A 12,095-nucleotide genomic window follows, 5' to 3' on the forward strand; every position below is an offset into this window, starting at 1 on the left:
TAAATATCATTTGTCTGCTGTATTTATTTCACATAGGCAAATTCTGTTTAGAAATTAAAACTATAATTGAAGATGATATATAAAATGACTAGATCAAAATTTTAATTCTAATTTTGATACGATTGGTTATAAAATGCTATAGTTCTTGCAAAGTAGGTTTTTATCTGCATTTCTGATGTGGTTATAATTGAAGTATTAAAGCACTGCTTTTAAAGCAAAGAGCGAGCCTTTTTTTTCTTAAGACAGGGTCTCTCTATGCCCAGGTTGGCTTGAACTCAATCCACGTGAATGCTGGAATGACAGGTGTGCATCACCACGCCAAGCTAGAACAAGCCCATTTAAAACTTACTCTGCCTCACATTCAGAAATCACAATGTTGAACCTTTCTGTTTCACTGAAAACCATGAATCAGAATCTGCCGTTATTTTGTTAATGATTTTGAGTCTGAAACCATTTAGCAGTGTGCTTTTGATGTCGGTGTTCTTTCACTCTGCTGCTAGGTCCAATTATGAATGTGCATATCGCAACTCCCAGTGGGAGGGCAAGGAGAGGCTTAGTTTGTACAAATTATTCCAGCTACCATCTTACTATGCTGTATTCCAAGCTTGGAGAAAACATTTTCACGTGTATTTTGTCTTACATGAAATGAACAGCTAGATTTTTAATTTCATTTCCCCTTGAGGAAATGCTCAGTGCATGAGGAAAAAGGAGCTTTCAGATTTTTGAAAAATATTTTAGCAATGCTGCTTTTTCAGTTTTGCTTGCACATATTTTGTTTATTTTTGGGTCTGGCAATTTAAAAACAAAAATCAAAAACAAATCATATTCATCCATTACTATCTTTGTGATTCAAGTGCTTGAAATTCCCAAGAGTATGTCTGTACAAGTCTTCTATCTGTTTGGCCTCATTTTGGTATACCTGCAGACTTCATTTTGTTTTCTTTCTCTTAATTCTGTTAATTTATTTAATCTCATGGGAGAGAGAACATGACCATTCTTTTATATGCTGTACCTCATTCCTTCATTCAGCCCATACTCTGAACGGCTTTGGATTCATGTATTTGTTTTTTTAGTGGACTTGCTGCAGCTTAGCTGCCGTGGTGGTGCCCCACGTAGAACATAGATGGAGACAAGTTATTTCTCCAGTAGAATCTCATTCTTGCTGTTTTTGCTTTGTGTCAATCACGTAATCTCAAGTCTTTAAGATGTATGCTATATTTCCAGGGATATCTTACTTTTCATTTTAAATTATATATACTACTAACAAGTCAGGTAAACTCAACTGCTGCAAATTTTAGTGTTGAAACAGTTAAACGTCACTAAAAGTTATCCTTTTACTTTGAGTATATCTTACTGGAAAAAATTCTTAATTAAGATGAAAACTACTTATACCTGTCTGTCAGCAAATATATTTCCTAATGGCAAATTACCTCTTTTACATTTTCTGTTTTAATGAAATGTTTCAGACTTGACTTTACAGATGTCTGAAAATGAAATTTGTTTTACAACTGCCCTGCTGTTGACTACCTGCGTAACATAAAGTCTTAGTTAAACTGCAGTTTTATATTGAAACAATAGCTTATATAAGCATCTACTTACTGATCAAGTCTTCATTTTTCTTCATATTTTACATTCTGTAGAATCTGACTTAAAATGTTCACTGAGTTAAAACTTAAATTCATATTGTAATTTTTAAATTCCCTACTTCAATTAATCACATATTATACAAAAATTTTGGATGTGCTTGGGAAATAATTTGATTCTCCAATTTCATCTGCGTGTTCTAAGTAGTCCCATCCTCTGCATGTCTATGGCTTGCTGTTTATCTTTAGAAGATTTGTAGAGTGTTGTACTTAGAAACTTCTGGTTTTACATTAATGAAGAATGGGCACATATATGCTATTTAAGTCAATTGCTTTGTTGACTTTATGTATTTTCATTAGCAGTCAACAGTCAGCACCATCTGTAGTCACAAAGAGACAACTCAATCTAGTGAAGCTTAACAGGATGTATTTTTTCTCACTTTCCTTGCTTAAGCTGCACATGGTACAGGGTATTATGGAAAATAAGGCTTCACGACATTTAATACTGAAAATTTATGATTACTATTTTTAAATGTAAACCACAGAGTCCAGTAAAATATAGACAAAACATTCTTTCTGACAATAAAATCCTTTAACAGTTCATAACTTTTAAGATGTTTGTAATTCAAATATTTTATCAATACTTTTCTATAGTCCTCTTATCGTTTGTACCCTTTATAGAAATTACAGAGTGAAACTAGTAGCAGATTAGTCTTTTTAATTAGCAAAATTACAAAAATCCTTCTGCCTGGAAAAATGAGTAGAGTTCTGGATGTCTGCAGTTTTATAAAACAACTTCGTCCCTTGGCAGACAACAACTCCCTAGTAAAAAATTTATGAGGTGGTAAACCTCTTTAAGCCCCAATTTTTCTTTGATTCTAAGCCATTCTAAATTTTGGTAGCTAGAACTTGAACTTGAAATCACATTAAAAGATCTTTTGAATTTGATACATGCTGCCTTCACATCTTTTGGGGGAATGGCAAGGAAGTGGGGTGTAACGTGAACTCCATTGCTCAGTAGGTATAAGTGTAGAGATCATCAGATTTTTAGTTGTACACAAAAGGCAGTTAACCTCTGTTAAGGTGTAAAGATGTACTTCTCCAGTCCCTTACGGTCTTTAACTGGGTATGGAGTTTCTCACCCATCATCATCCTTGCCCTTGCCTGTGTGGACCACACCTATTATTAATACTATTTTACTGATTTTTCTGTTTCCAATTCTGAATTGATAATCCATGACTTTTTTTTCATTGCTTAACAATGTTTGTATCCTTTATTCAGCAAATAGTTTACACTGGCCTATTTTCTATCAGTCAAGATTTTTCTCAGGTAACTTTATTATGTTATTATTTTAATTGACAGAAGAGGTAGGATTATATGAAAATGATGAAAAGGGACTTTGAGCACTCGTTTCTAATTTCATGAGTCTTGTCTATCAAGTATGTGATTTAGCAGTGAGGAAGATTTGGTTTTAATTATCTCCTTTCATACAAGATGGTGCCGCTGAACTGGCTTTGCTTTATTACACAGCCTGAATAAAAAGCAGGGACATTTTATTGATACCTAACTTAAACCTCAACTGTGAAAGCTATTGATGGAACTCAGAAAAATGATTCATATGCTTTTTTATTTTTAAGCATATTTTCTTTCAAAATCACTTCACAAATCATGAATTTTACTAAGGCAGATACTACGCATTAGTGGTACCAGCTAGAATTTTAGAACACATTTACTTACATTTGTTATTTTTTTCTCTGAATTTGTATCTTGTAACTGAATGTATGTTATTTGATCAACTTTATATGCCAAGGCACTTGTAATCATTAGGTTTTTACTAAAGCTTCAAAAGGTTGCGATGATCTTACAGTCTTGTCTTAAGGCAGAGCTGTTTTTAGTTGAGGCCTCACTTGAAATACACATAATTTTTTAAAATGTTCTTAGAAAAGTTTAGAAGAGCCTCTATAATGTTAAAAGCTAATTTTGTGTTTTTTAAGGGTTTCACCGTGAATAAAGAAACTAAGGATCACTTTTCACTTTTATTCTCAGCACACATTTACTTTAAAATGCCATTTTACTTTAAATGATTGTCATGATTGTTGCAAGAGATGTTTAATAAGGAGCTGATGTAAATATGCTTCGTGCTTTTATCATGTCAGTTAAGTCAAGATATAGTTAAAGATTCAGCTCTTAGTGAATAGTATGTCTTGTATGACATCTGGTAGTACACATAAGTTATATCTAACTCTGCATTGCTTTTACTGCATGCATTTTCTTTTTTTTTTTAATGTGTCAACCATTTTCTCTTTGTAGATTAGTATTTCAAAGTAACCATCTCATACCAGTTCAAACTATCATCTGGTCTCTAAGATTGTTATATGAAAACCTTTTACCATTGTCTTCCATTGTATGAGGAGCTACACCTGAGTTGTACATTTTCTTTTTCTTTTATTTACTTCTGTATACAGGCTGGCTTAGCAGGAGCTCCAGCCCGTGCTGTATCAGCTGTAAAGAATATGAATCTTCCTGAGATCCCAAGAAATATTAACATTGGTGACATCAGTATAAAAGTGCCAAACCTGCCCTCTTTTAAATAAAATATTAAAAAGACCACTCCCAGGTAAAATCCAGGGGAAAGTCATCTAAGTTTACCATGCACTTGTTTACCAAAAATAGAGGAGAGTCTTAACTTTTGCTCTTGGATTTAAGTCAAGGTACTGTATAGTTGTGTAAAATCAGTATGGAAGTTCAATGTTGCTTTTCTTGCTCAGTGATTTTAAAGAAATTAAGTAGTTCCAGTGTGGGTTTGTTTTCCTGCTTTTCTAAACTGCATTCCTATGCCCACCTAAGGCATGCCTCTGTGTATTGGCTCTTACAGTATTTCAAAAAGTGAGGTATTTCTTTAATTTGTACAACCCAAGATGTTGGTGTTTTGTATAGATCACAATGCAACATATTTTAATTCTTTCTGCTGTTTGTCACAACTGTTGTTTAAAGAACCAAGTATGTATTGCATGAAAATCTTATGAACTTTTCCTCCTAGTTTAAATAAACTCCAAGGTAACTGGACTTCAAAAACCCCTTTCTTTTTGCCTGATACCTACTTTAGCAATAATTTTTTTTATGACCCTCTGACTCAACAAAGTAAATAAAAGTATATTTTATCACTGCTAAGCAGCTGTCAGTGTTGATTTATTTAACTTACATTTTTAATATTCAGAAACTTGAATCATTCTGGAACTCAGCTATTTCATAGAAATCAGGAGTTGTGTGTTTCTTAGCACGTTTATTATGTAGGATGAGGTCTGCAGTGGATGGTGACGTGTCTTTTTCTGAAATGTGTATCAGGAAAATGTAAAATGTTTTTACACAAATAGCTTTAACAGCCTTGCATCTCATCTCTTTCTTATGCAGATGATAAAAAATAATGTCAGTAACTACCTATTTGATTTCAAACAGAAACATGAGGAAGTCCACTTGAGTGTTCCTTCTAGAGTGACAGCTGCACTAATGGGTTTCCTTCTTTTATTTATTTATTTGTGTGTGTGTGTGTGTGTGTGTGTGGTACTTTTCTAATGCAGTGCTGAGGCTCGAACCCAGGGCCTTGTGATGCTAGGGAAGCACTCTACTACCACTGAGCTACATCCCAGGCATTCAGCTGTATACACATTGATGCTGAGGATTGAACCCAGGGACCTCACGAATGCTAGGCAAGCAGTCTACCACTAAGCCAGTCTGGGGCCTCTTAGAAGTACACTAATCCCATTCATGAGTGCTCCATGACCTTATTACTCCTTAGAGGCCCCATCTCTTTAATACTTTTGAATTGGGAATTAGAATTTGAACATAAGAGTTCTGAAAAGTGTCTTAGTCCCTTTGGGCTACTGTGACAAAATTCTATAGACAGGGTTGGTTACAATCAAAAGGTACGTATATTTCACAGTTCCAGAGGCTGGGAAGTCTGAGTTCAAGTCCAAGTTCCAGTGTATTTAGTGTCTATGAGGCCCCCTCCCTCATAGAAGGCACCTTCTCTTGTTCTGTCCTTACGTGATGGGCGGGGAGGGCAAACAAGCTCCAAGCCCCATTGGGTCCCCTATTTAATCTTATTCACAAAGGCTCCACCTCATGACCAGAAATGCCTCTTAAAGACTTCACCTCCTGGTATGAAGGGGTTGGTCACACATTCACATCAGAGCACCAAAACATTATTATGATTCTAAAAGAGTCTAAAATGTGTGGGGAAAGAAGGAAAAAAAAAAAAGTCCCTCTGGATCGGGAACCAATATTTAAAACAAAAAAACAAGGAGAAATGACTTCCAAATTCTGCGAAAACATTTTCAACCCACAATTCTATATGAGCTCACTTTTCAGTCATGTGTGAGATCACAATAGTTTTCTTACATGTAAACTTTCAAAAAATGTATTTCTCTTGCCCTTGTAGCTCCTGAAAGACATGCCCCACTGAGGTAAAGAAATCCATTATAAAAGAAGAGCTACAGGATCTTGTCATGAGTAGCTACAGCACAGGAGGAAGAGGAGGAGATCAGTCACAGGATGGGTGTGAATCTCAAACCTGTGGCTTTGCAGCAGACCTGCATCAGAGCAGTCCAGACTGAAACAAGAAAACAGGGTTCAAGAGAAAATGTCTATAAGAGAAAGAGCATGATTTAGTATATTTGGGAATCACAGTGCATGTTAGATGAACTGTTATTTAGCCTGATTATTTTCTAAATTTACTGATATATTTTCTAACCCTTCTATTAATGGAAAGTTTTTACCTGAAAATAACCTTGATGATATAATAAGATCAAAGTGAGGGGAACACTCTTCCTTTTAAATATTCGTGCTTTAACACAGCTGTGCATATAGAATGCCATGGTAAAAGAACAAGGTATCGTACCTTTTAGGAGTTTACTCCACAGTCTTTAAAGCATATGGAGAACATCCTGGAAGAAAGAACGTTTCTTGAAAAAGTATATAGCAACGTTATTTTTTCTGGCTGTACAAAGTAATTACTGTAATTTGAAAAGAAGGGTTAATGTTTCTGACATGCTAAAAGCACATAAGTCGGTAAGAAAAAGAACTACAAGAAACAGGAAAGTCATGAAAACTAATCTCGGGGCAATAAATATATAAAGATGCCTAGTCTCACTAGCAGTTAATAGGGAATGTGAGTTGAAAGAACAGTTTTCTTTTTTTTTATTGTTTTATTATTCATATGTGCATACAAGGCTTGGGTCATTTCTCCCCCCTGCCCCCACCCCCTCCCTTACCACCCACTCCGCCCCCTCCCTCTTCCCCCCACCCCCTCAATACCCAGCAGAAACTATTTTGCCCTTATCTCTAATTTTGTTGAAGAGAGAGTATAAGCAATAATACGAAGGAACAAGTGTTTTCGCTGGTTGAGATAAGGATAGCTACGCAGGGAGTTGACTCACATTAATTTCCTGTGCGTGTGTGTTACCTTCTAGGTTAATTGTTTTTGATCTAACCTTTTCTCTACTTCCTGGTCCTCTTTCCCTATTGGCCTCAGTTCCGTTCAAGGTATCTGCTTTAGTTTCTCTGCGTTGAGGGCAACAAATGCTAGCTAATTTTTTAGGTGTCTTACCTATCCTCACCCCTCCCTTGTGTGCTCTCGCTTTTATCATGTGCTCAAAGTCCAATCACATTGTTGTATTTGCCCTTGATCTAATGTCCACATATGAGGGAAAACATATGATTTTTGGTCTTTTGGGCCAGGCTAATCTCACTCAGAATGATGTTCTCCAATTCCATCCATTTACCAACGAATGATAACATTTCATTCTTCTTCATGGCTGCATAAAATTCCATTGAGTATAGATACCACATTTTCTTAACCCATTCGTCAGTGGTGGGGCATCTTGGCTGTTTCCATAACTTGGCCATTGTGAATAGTGCTGCAATAAACATGGGTGTGCAGGTGCCTCTGGAGTAACTTGTGTCACAGTCTTTTGGGTATATCCCCAAGAGTGGTATTGCTGGATCAAATGGTAGATCAATGTTTAGCTTTTTAAGTAGCCTCCAAATTTTTTTCCAGAGTGGTTGTACTAGTTTACATTCCCACCAACAGTGTAACAGGGTTCCTTTTTCCCCGCATCCTCGCCAACACCTGTTGTTGGTGGTGTTGCTAATGATGGCTATTCTAACGGGTGAGGTGGAATCTTAGTGTGGTTTTAATTTGCATTTCCTTTATTGCTAGAGATGGTGAGCATTTTTTCATGTGTTTTTTGGCCATGTGAATTTCTTCTTTTGAGAAAGTTCTGTTTAGTTCATTTGCCCATTTCTTTATCGGTTTATTAGTTTTGGGAGAATTTAGTTTTTTAAGTTCCCTATATATTCTGGTTATCAGTCCTTTGATGTGTAGCTGGCAAGTATTTTCTCCCACTCTGTGGGTGTTCTCTTCAGTTTAGAGACCATTTCTTTTGATGAACAGAAGCTTTTTAGTTTTATGAGGTCCCATTTATCTATGCTATCTCTTAGTTGCTGTGCTGCTGGGGTTTCATTGAGAAAGTTCTTACCTATACCTACTAACTGCAAAGTATTTCTTACTCTTTCCTGTATCAGTTTTGGAGTTTGATCCATTTTGAGTTAATCTTGGTATAGGGTGATATACATGGATCTAGTTTCAGTTTTTTGCAGACTGCTAACCAGTTTTCCCAGCAGTTTTTGTTGAAGAGACTGCTATTTCTCCATCGTATATTTTTAGCGTCTTTGTCAAAGACAAGTTGGTTATAGCTGTTTGGCTTCATATCTGGATCCTCTATTCTGTTCCACTGGTCTTCATGTCTGTTTTTGTGCCAGTACCATGCTGTTTTTATCATTATTGCTTTGTAATATAGTTTGAAGTCAGGTATTGTGATACCTCCTGCATTGTTCTTTTGACTGAGTATTGCCTTGGCTATTCGTGGCCTCTTGTGTTTCCATATAAATTTCACGGTAGATTTTTCAATCTCTTTAATGAATGTCATTGGAATTTTGATGGGAATTGCATTAAACATGTAGATTACTTTGGGGAGTATCGACATTTTTACTATGTTGATTCTACCAATCCATGAGCATGGGAGATCTCTCCACTTTCTATAGTCTTCCTCAATCTCTTTCTTCAGAAGTTTATAGTTTTCCTTGTAGAGGTCATTCACATCTTTTGTTAGGTTTACACCTAGGTATTTGATTTTTTTTTTGAGGCTATTGTAAATGGAATTGTTCTCATACATTCTTTTTCAGTTTGCTCATTGTTAGTGTATAGAAATGCTAATGATTTTTCTATGTTGATTTTATATCCTGCTACCTTGCTATAGCTATTGATGATGTCTAGAAGCTTCTGAGTAGAGTTTTTTGGGTCTTTAAGGTATAGGATCATGTTGTCTGCAAATAGGGATATTTTGACAGTTTCTTTACCTATTAGTATTCCTTTTATTCCTTCTTCTTGCCTAATTGCTCTGGCTAGGAATTCCAGTACTATGTTGAATAGGAGTGGAGATAGTGGGCATCCTTGTCTGGTTCCTGATTTTAGAGGGAATGGTTTCAGTTTTTCTCAGTTAAATATAATGCTGGCTGTAGGTTTGTCATACGTAGCTTTTATAATGTTGAGGTACTTTCCTTCTATTCCTAGTTTTCTTAGAGCTTTTATCATGAAATGATGTTGGATCTTATCAAAAGCTTTTTCTGCATCTACTGAGATGATCAAGTGGTTTTTGCCTTTGCTTCTGTTAATGTGGTTTATTACGTTTATTGATTTTCATATGTTGAACCACCCCTGCATTCCTGGGATGAAGCCTACTTGGTCATGCTGAATAATCTTTTTGATGTGTTGTTGAATTTGGTTTGCCATTATTTTGTTGAGGATTTTTGTGTCAATGTTCATTAAGGAGATTGGCCTATAGTTCTCCTTTTTGGAGGTGTCTTTGCCTGGTTTTGGGATAAGTGTAATACTGGCTTCATAAAATGTGTTTGGCAGTTTTCCTTCCCTTTCTATTTTGTGGAACAGTTTAAGGAGGTTTGGTATCAGTTCTTTAAAGGTCTGATAGAATTCAGCAGAGAATCCATCAGGTCCTGGACTTTTCTTTTTGGGGAGACTCTTGATTGCTGCTTCAATTTCATTTTGTGTTACAGATCTATTCAGGTGATTAATTTCTTCTTGGTTTAGTTTTAGATGATCATATGTATCTAGAAATCTGTCCATTTCTTTAAGATTTTCAAATTTATTTGAATATAGGTTCTCAAAGTAGTCTCTGATGATTTCCTGGACTTCCATGGTGTTTGTTGTTATCTCCTCTTTTGCATTCCTGATTCTACTAATTTGGGTTTTTTCTCTCCTCATTTTAGTCAGGTTTGCCAGGGGTCTATCGATCTTGTTTATTTTTTCCAAGAACCAAGTTCTTGTTTCATTAATTCTTTGAACGGTTTTTTTGGTTTCTATTTCGTTGATTTCAGCTCTTATTTTTATTATTTCTCTCCTTCTATTTGTTTTGGGATTTGCTTGTTCTTGTTTTTCTAGGAGTTTGAGATGTATCATTAGGTCATTGATTTGGGATCTTTCAATCTTTTTAATATATGCACTCATGGCTGTAAACTTTCCTCTCAGGACTACCTTTGCTGTGTCCCATAGGTTGTGGTAGGTTGTATTTTCATTTTCATTGACTTCCAGGAACTTTTTAATTTCCTCTTTTATTTCATCGATGATCCATTCTTCATTAAGTAATGAGTTATTTAGTCTCTAGCTGTTTGCATGTTTTTTGTCTTTACTTTTGTTGTTGAATTCTACTTTTACTGCATTGTGATTAGATAGTGTGCACGGTATAATTTCTATTTTCTTATATTTGCTGAGACTTGCTTTGTGCCCTAGGATATGATCTGTTTTGGAGAAGGTTCCATGGGCTGCTGAGAAGAATGTATATTGTGTAGAAGTTGGATGAAATGTTCTGTAGACATCAAGTAGGTCCATTTGATCTATTGTATATTTTAGATCTACGATTTCTTTATTGCTTTTTTGTTTGGATGACCTATCTATTAATGATAATGGGGTGTTAAAGTCTCCCACAACCACTGTGTTGGCATTAATACATGCTTTTAGGTCTTTCAGGGTATGTTTGATGAAATTGGGTGCGTTGACATTGGATGCATACAGATTGATGATTATTATTTCCTTTTGGTCTATTTCCCCGTTTATTAGTATGGAATGGCCTTCTTTATCTCGTTTGATCAGTGTAGGTTTGTCTACTTTGTCAGAGATAAGTGTTCCTACTCTTGCCTCTTTTCGGGGGCCATTGGCTTGGTAAATCTTCCAGCCTTTCATCCTAAGCCTATGCTTATTTCTGTCGGTGAGATGAGTCTCCTGTAAGCAACAAATTGTTGGATCTTCCTTTTTAATCCATTTCGTCAAGTGCTGCCTTTTGATGGGTGAATTAAGTCCGTTAACATTAAGTGTTAGTACTGATAGATATGTGGTGATACCTGTCATTTAGTTGTCTTAGTTGTTTGAAGGTTTGATTGTGTGTACCTAAGTTGAGGTTGCTCTCTACTTTCTTGCTTTTTCTTTTCCTGTGGTTTGGTGCTGCCTGTCTTTTCATGGTTAAGTTGGGTTTCACTTTCTGTGTGCAGAATCCCTTGAAGAATCTTTTGTAGTGGTGGCTTTGTGGTCACATATTGTTTTAGTTTCTGCTTATCATGGAAGACTTTTATTGCTGCATCTATTTTGAATGATAGTTTTTCTGGCTAGAGTATCCTGGGGTTGAAGTTATTTTCATTCAGTGCCCGGAAGATCTCACCCAAGCTCTTCTTGCTTTTACTGTTTCTGTTGAGAAGTCTGCTGTGATTTTGATGGGTTTACCTTTGTATGTTACTTGTTTTTTCTCTCTTACAGCCTTCAATATTCTTTCCCTAGTTTCTGAACTTGTTGTTTTAATGATGATATGTCATGGGGTAGTTCTATTTTGATCTGGTCTGTTTGGTGTCCTGGAGTCCTCTTGTATCTGTATGGGAATATCTTTTTCTAGATTTGGGAAATTTTCCGTTATTATTTTGTTGAATATATTACGCATTCCCTTCGCTTGCACCTCTTCTCCTTCTTCAATGCCCATGATTCTCAAGTTTGGTTTTTTGATGGAGTCATGAGTTCTTGCATTTTCTTTTCACAAGTCTTGAGTTGTTTCATTAATAGTTCTTCGGTTTTTCTTTTAATTACCATTTCATCTTCAAGTTCTGAGATTCTGTCTTCTGTTTGTTCTATTCTGTTGGATTGGCCTTCCGTTTTGTTTTGCAGTTCTGTTTCGTTCTTTTTTCTAAGTTTTTCCATATCCTGAGTGGTTTCCTCTTTAATGTTGTCTATTTTTGTCCTGAGTTCATTTATCTGTTTGTTCATCGTGTTTTCTGTTTCACTTTGGTGTTTATACAGTGCTTCTATGGCTTCCTTTATTTCTTCTTTTGCTTTTTCAAATTCTCTATTTTTGTTGTCTTGGAATTTCTTGAGTGTCTCCTGTACATTTTGGTTGACCA

The 12,095-nt window shown here is 35.8% G+C and overlaps 1 protein-coding gene across 3 annotated transcripts in view; it reads left to right on the top strand.

Annotated features, from left to right (window-relative positions):
* Positions 1–4,754, top strand: part of Ap3s1 (adaptor related protein complex 3 subunit sigma 1) — a 50,811-nt gene extending 46,057 nt beyond the window's left edge. The window contains exons 7-8 of one of the 3 annotated variants that reach the window (XR_012442428.1): positions 2,865–2,912; positions 4,049–4,172. Coding sequence is in view for 1 of the 3 variants with exons in the window: in XM_020171562.2 (XP_020027151.1) it covers positions 4,049–4,177 (129 nt within the window). In the remaining 2 variants the exon portion in view is untranslated. Of the gene's footprint in view, positions 1–2,864; positions 2,913–4,048 lie in introns of all 3 variants that reach the window. The other 2 variants (XM_020171562.2, XM_074056988.1) reach the window with 2 other exon arrangements.
* The last annotated feature ends 7,341 nt before the right edge of the window (positions 4,755–12,095 follow it).

This window comes from Castor canadensis, chromosome 16, assembly GCF_047511655.1.
Source record: "Castor canadensis chromosome 16, mCasCan1.hap1v2, whole genome shotgun sequence".
NCBI classification, from domain to species: Eukaryota; Metazoa; Chordata; class Mammalia; order Rodentia; family Castoridae; genus Castor; species Castor canadensis.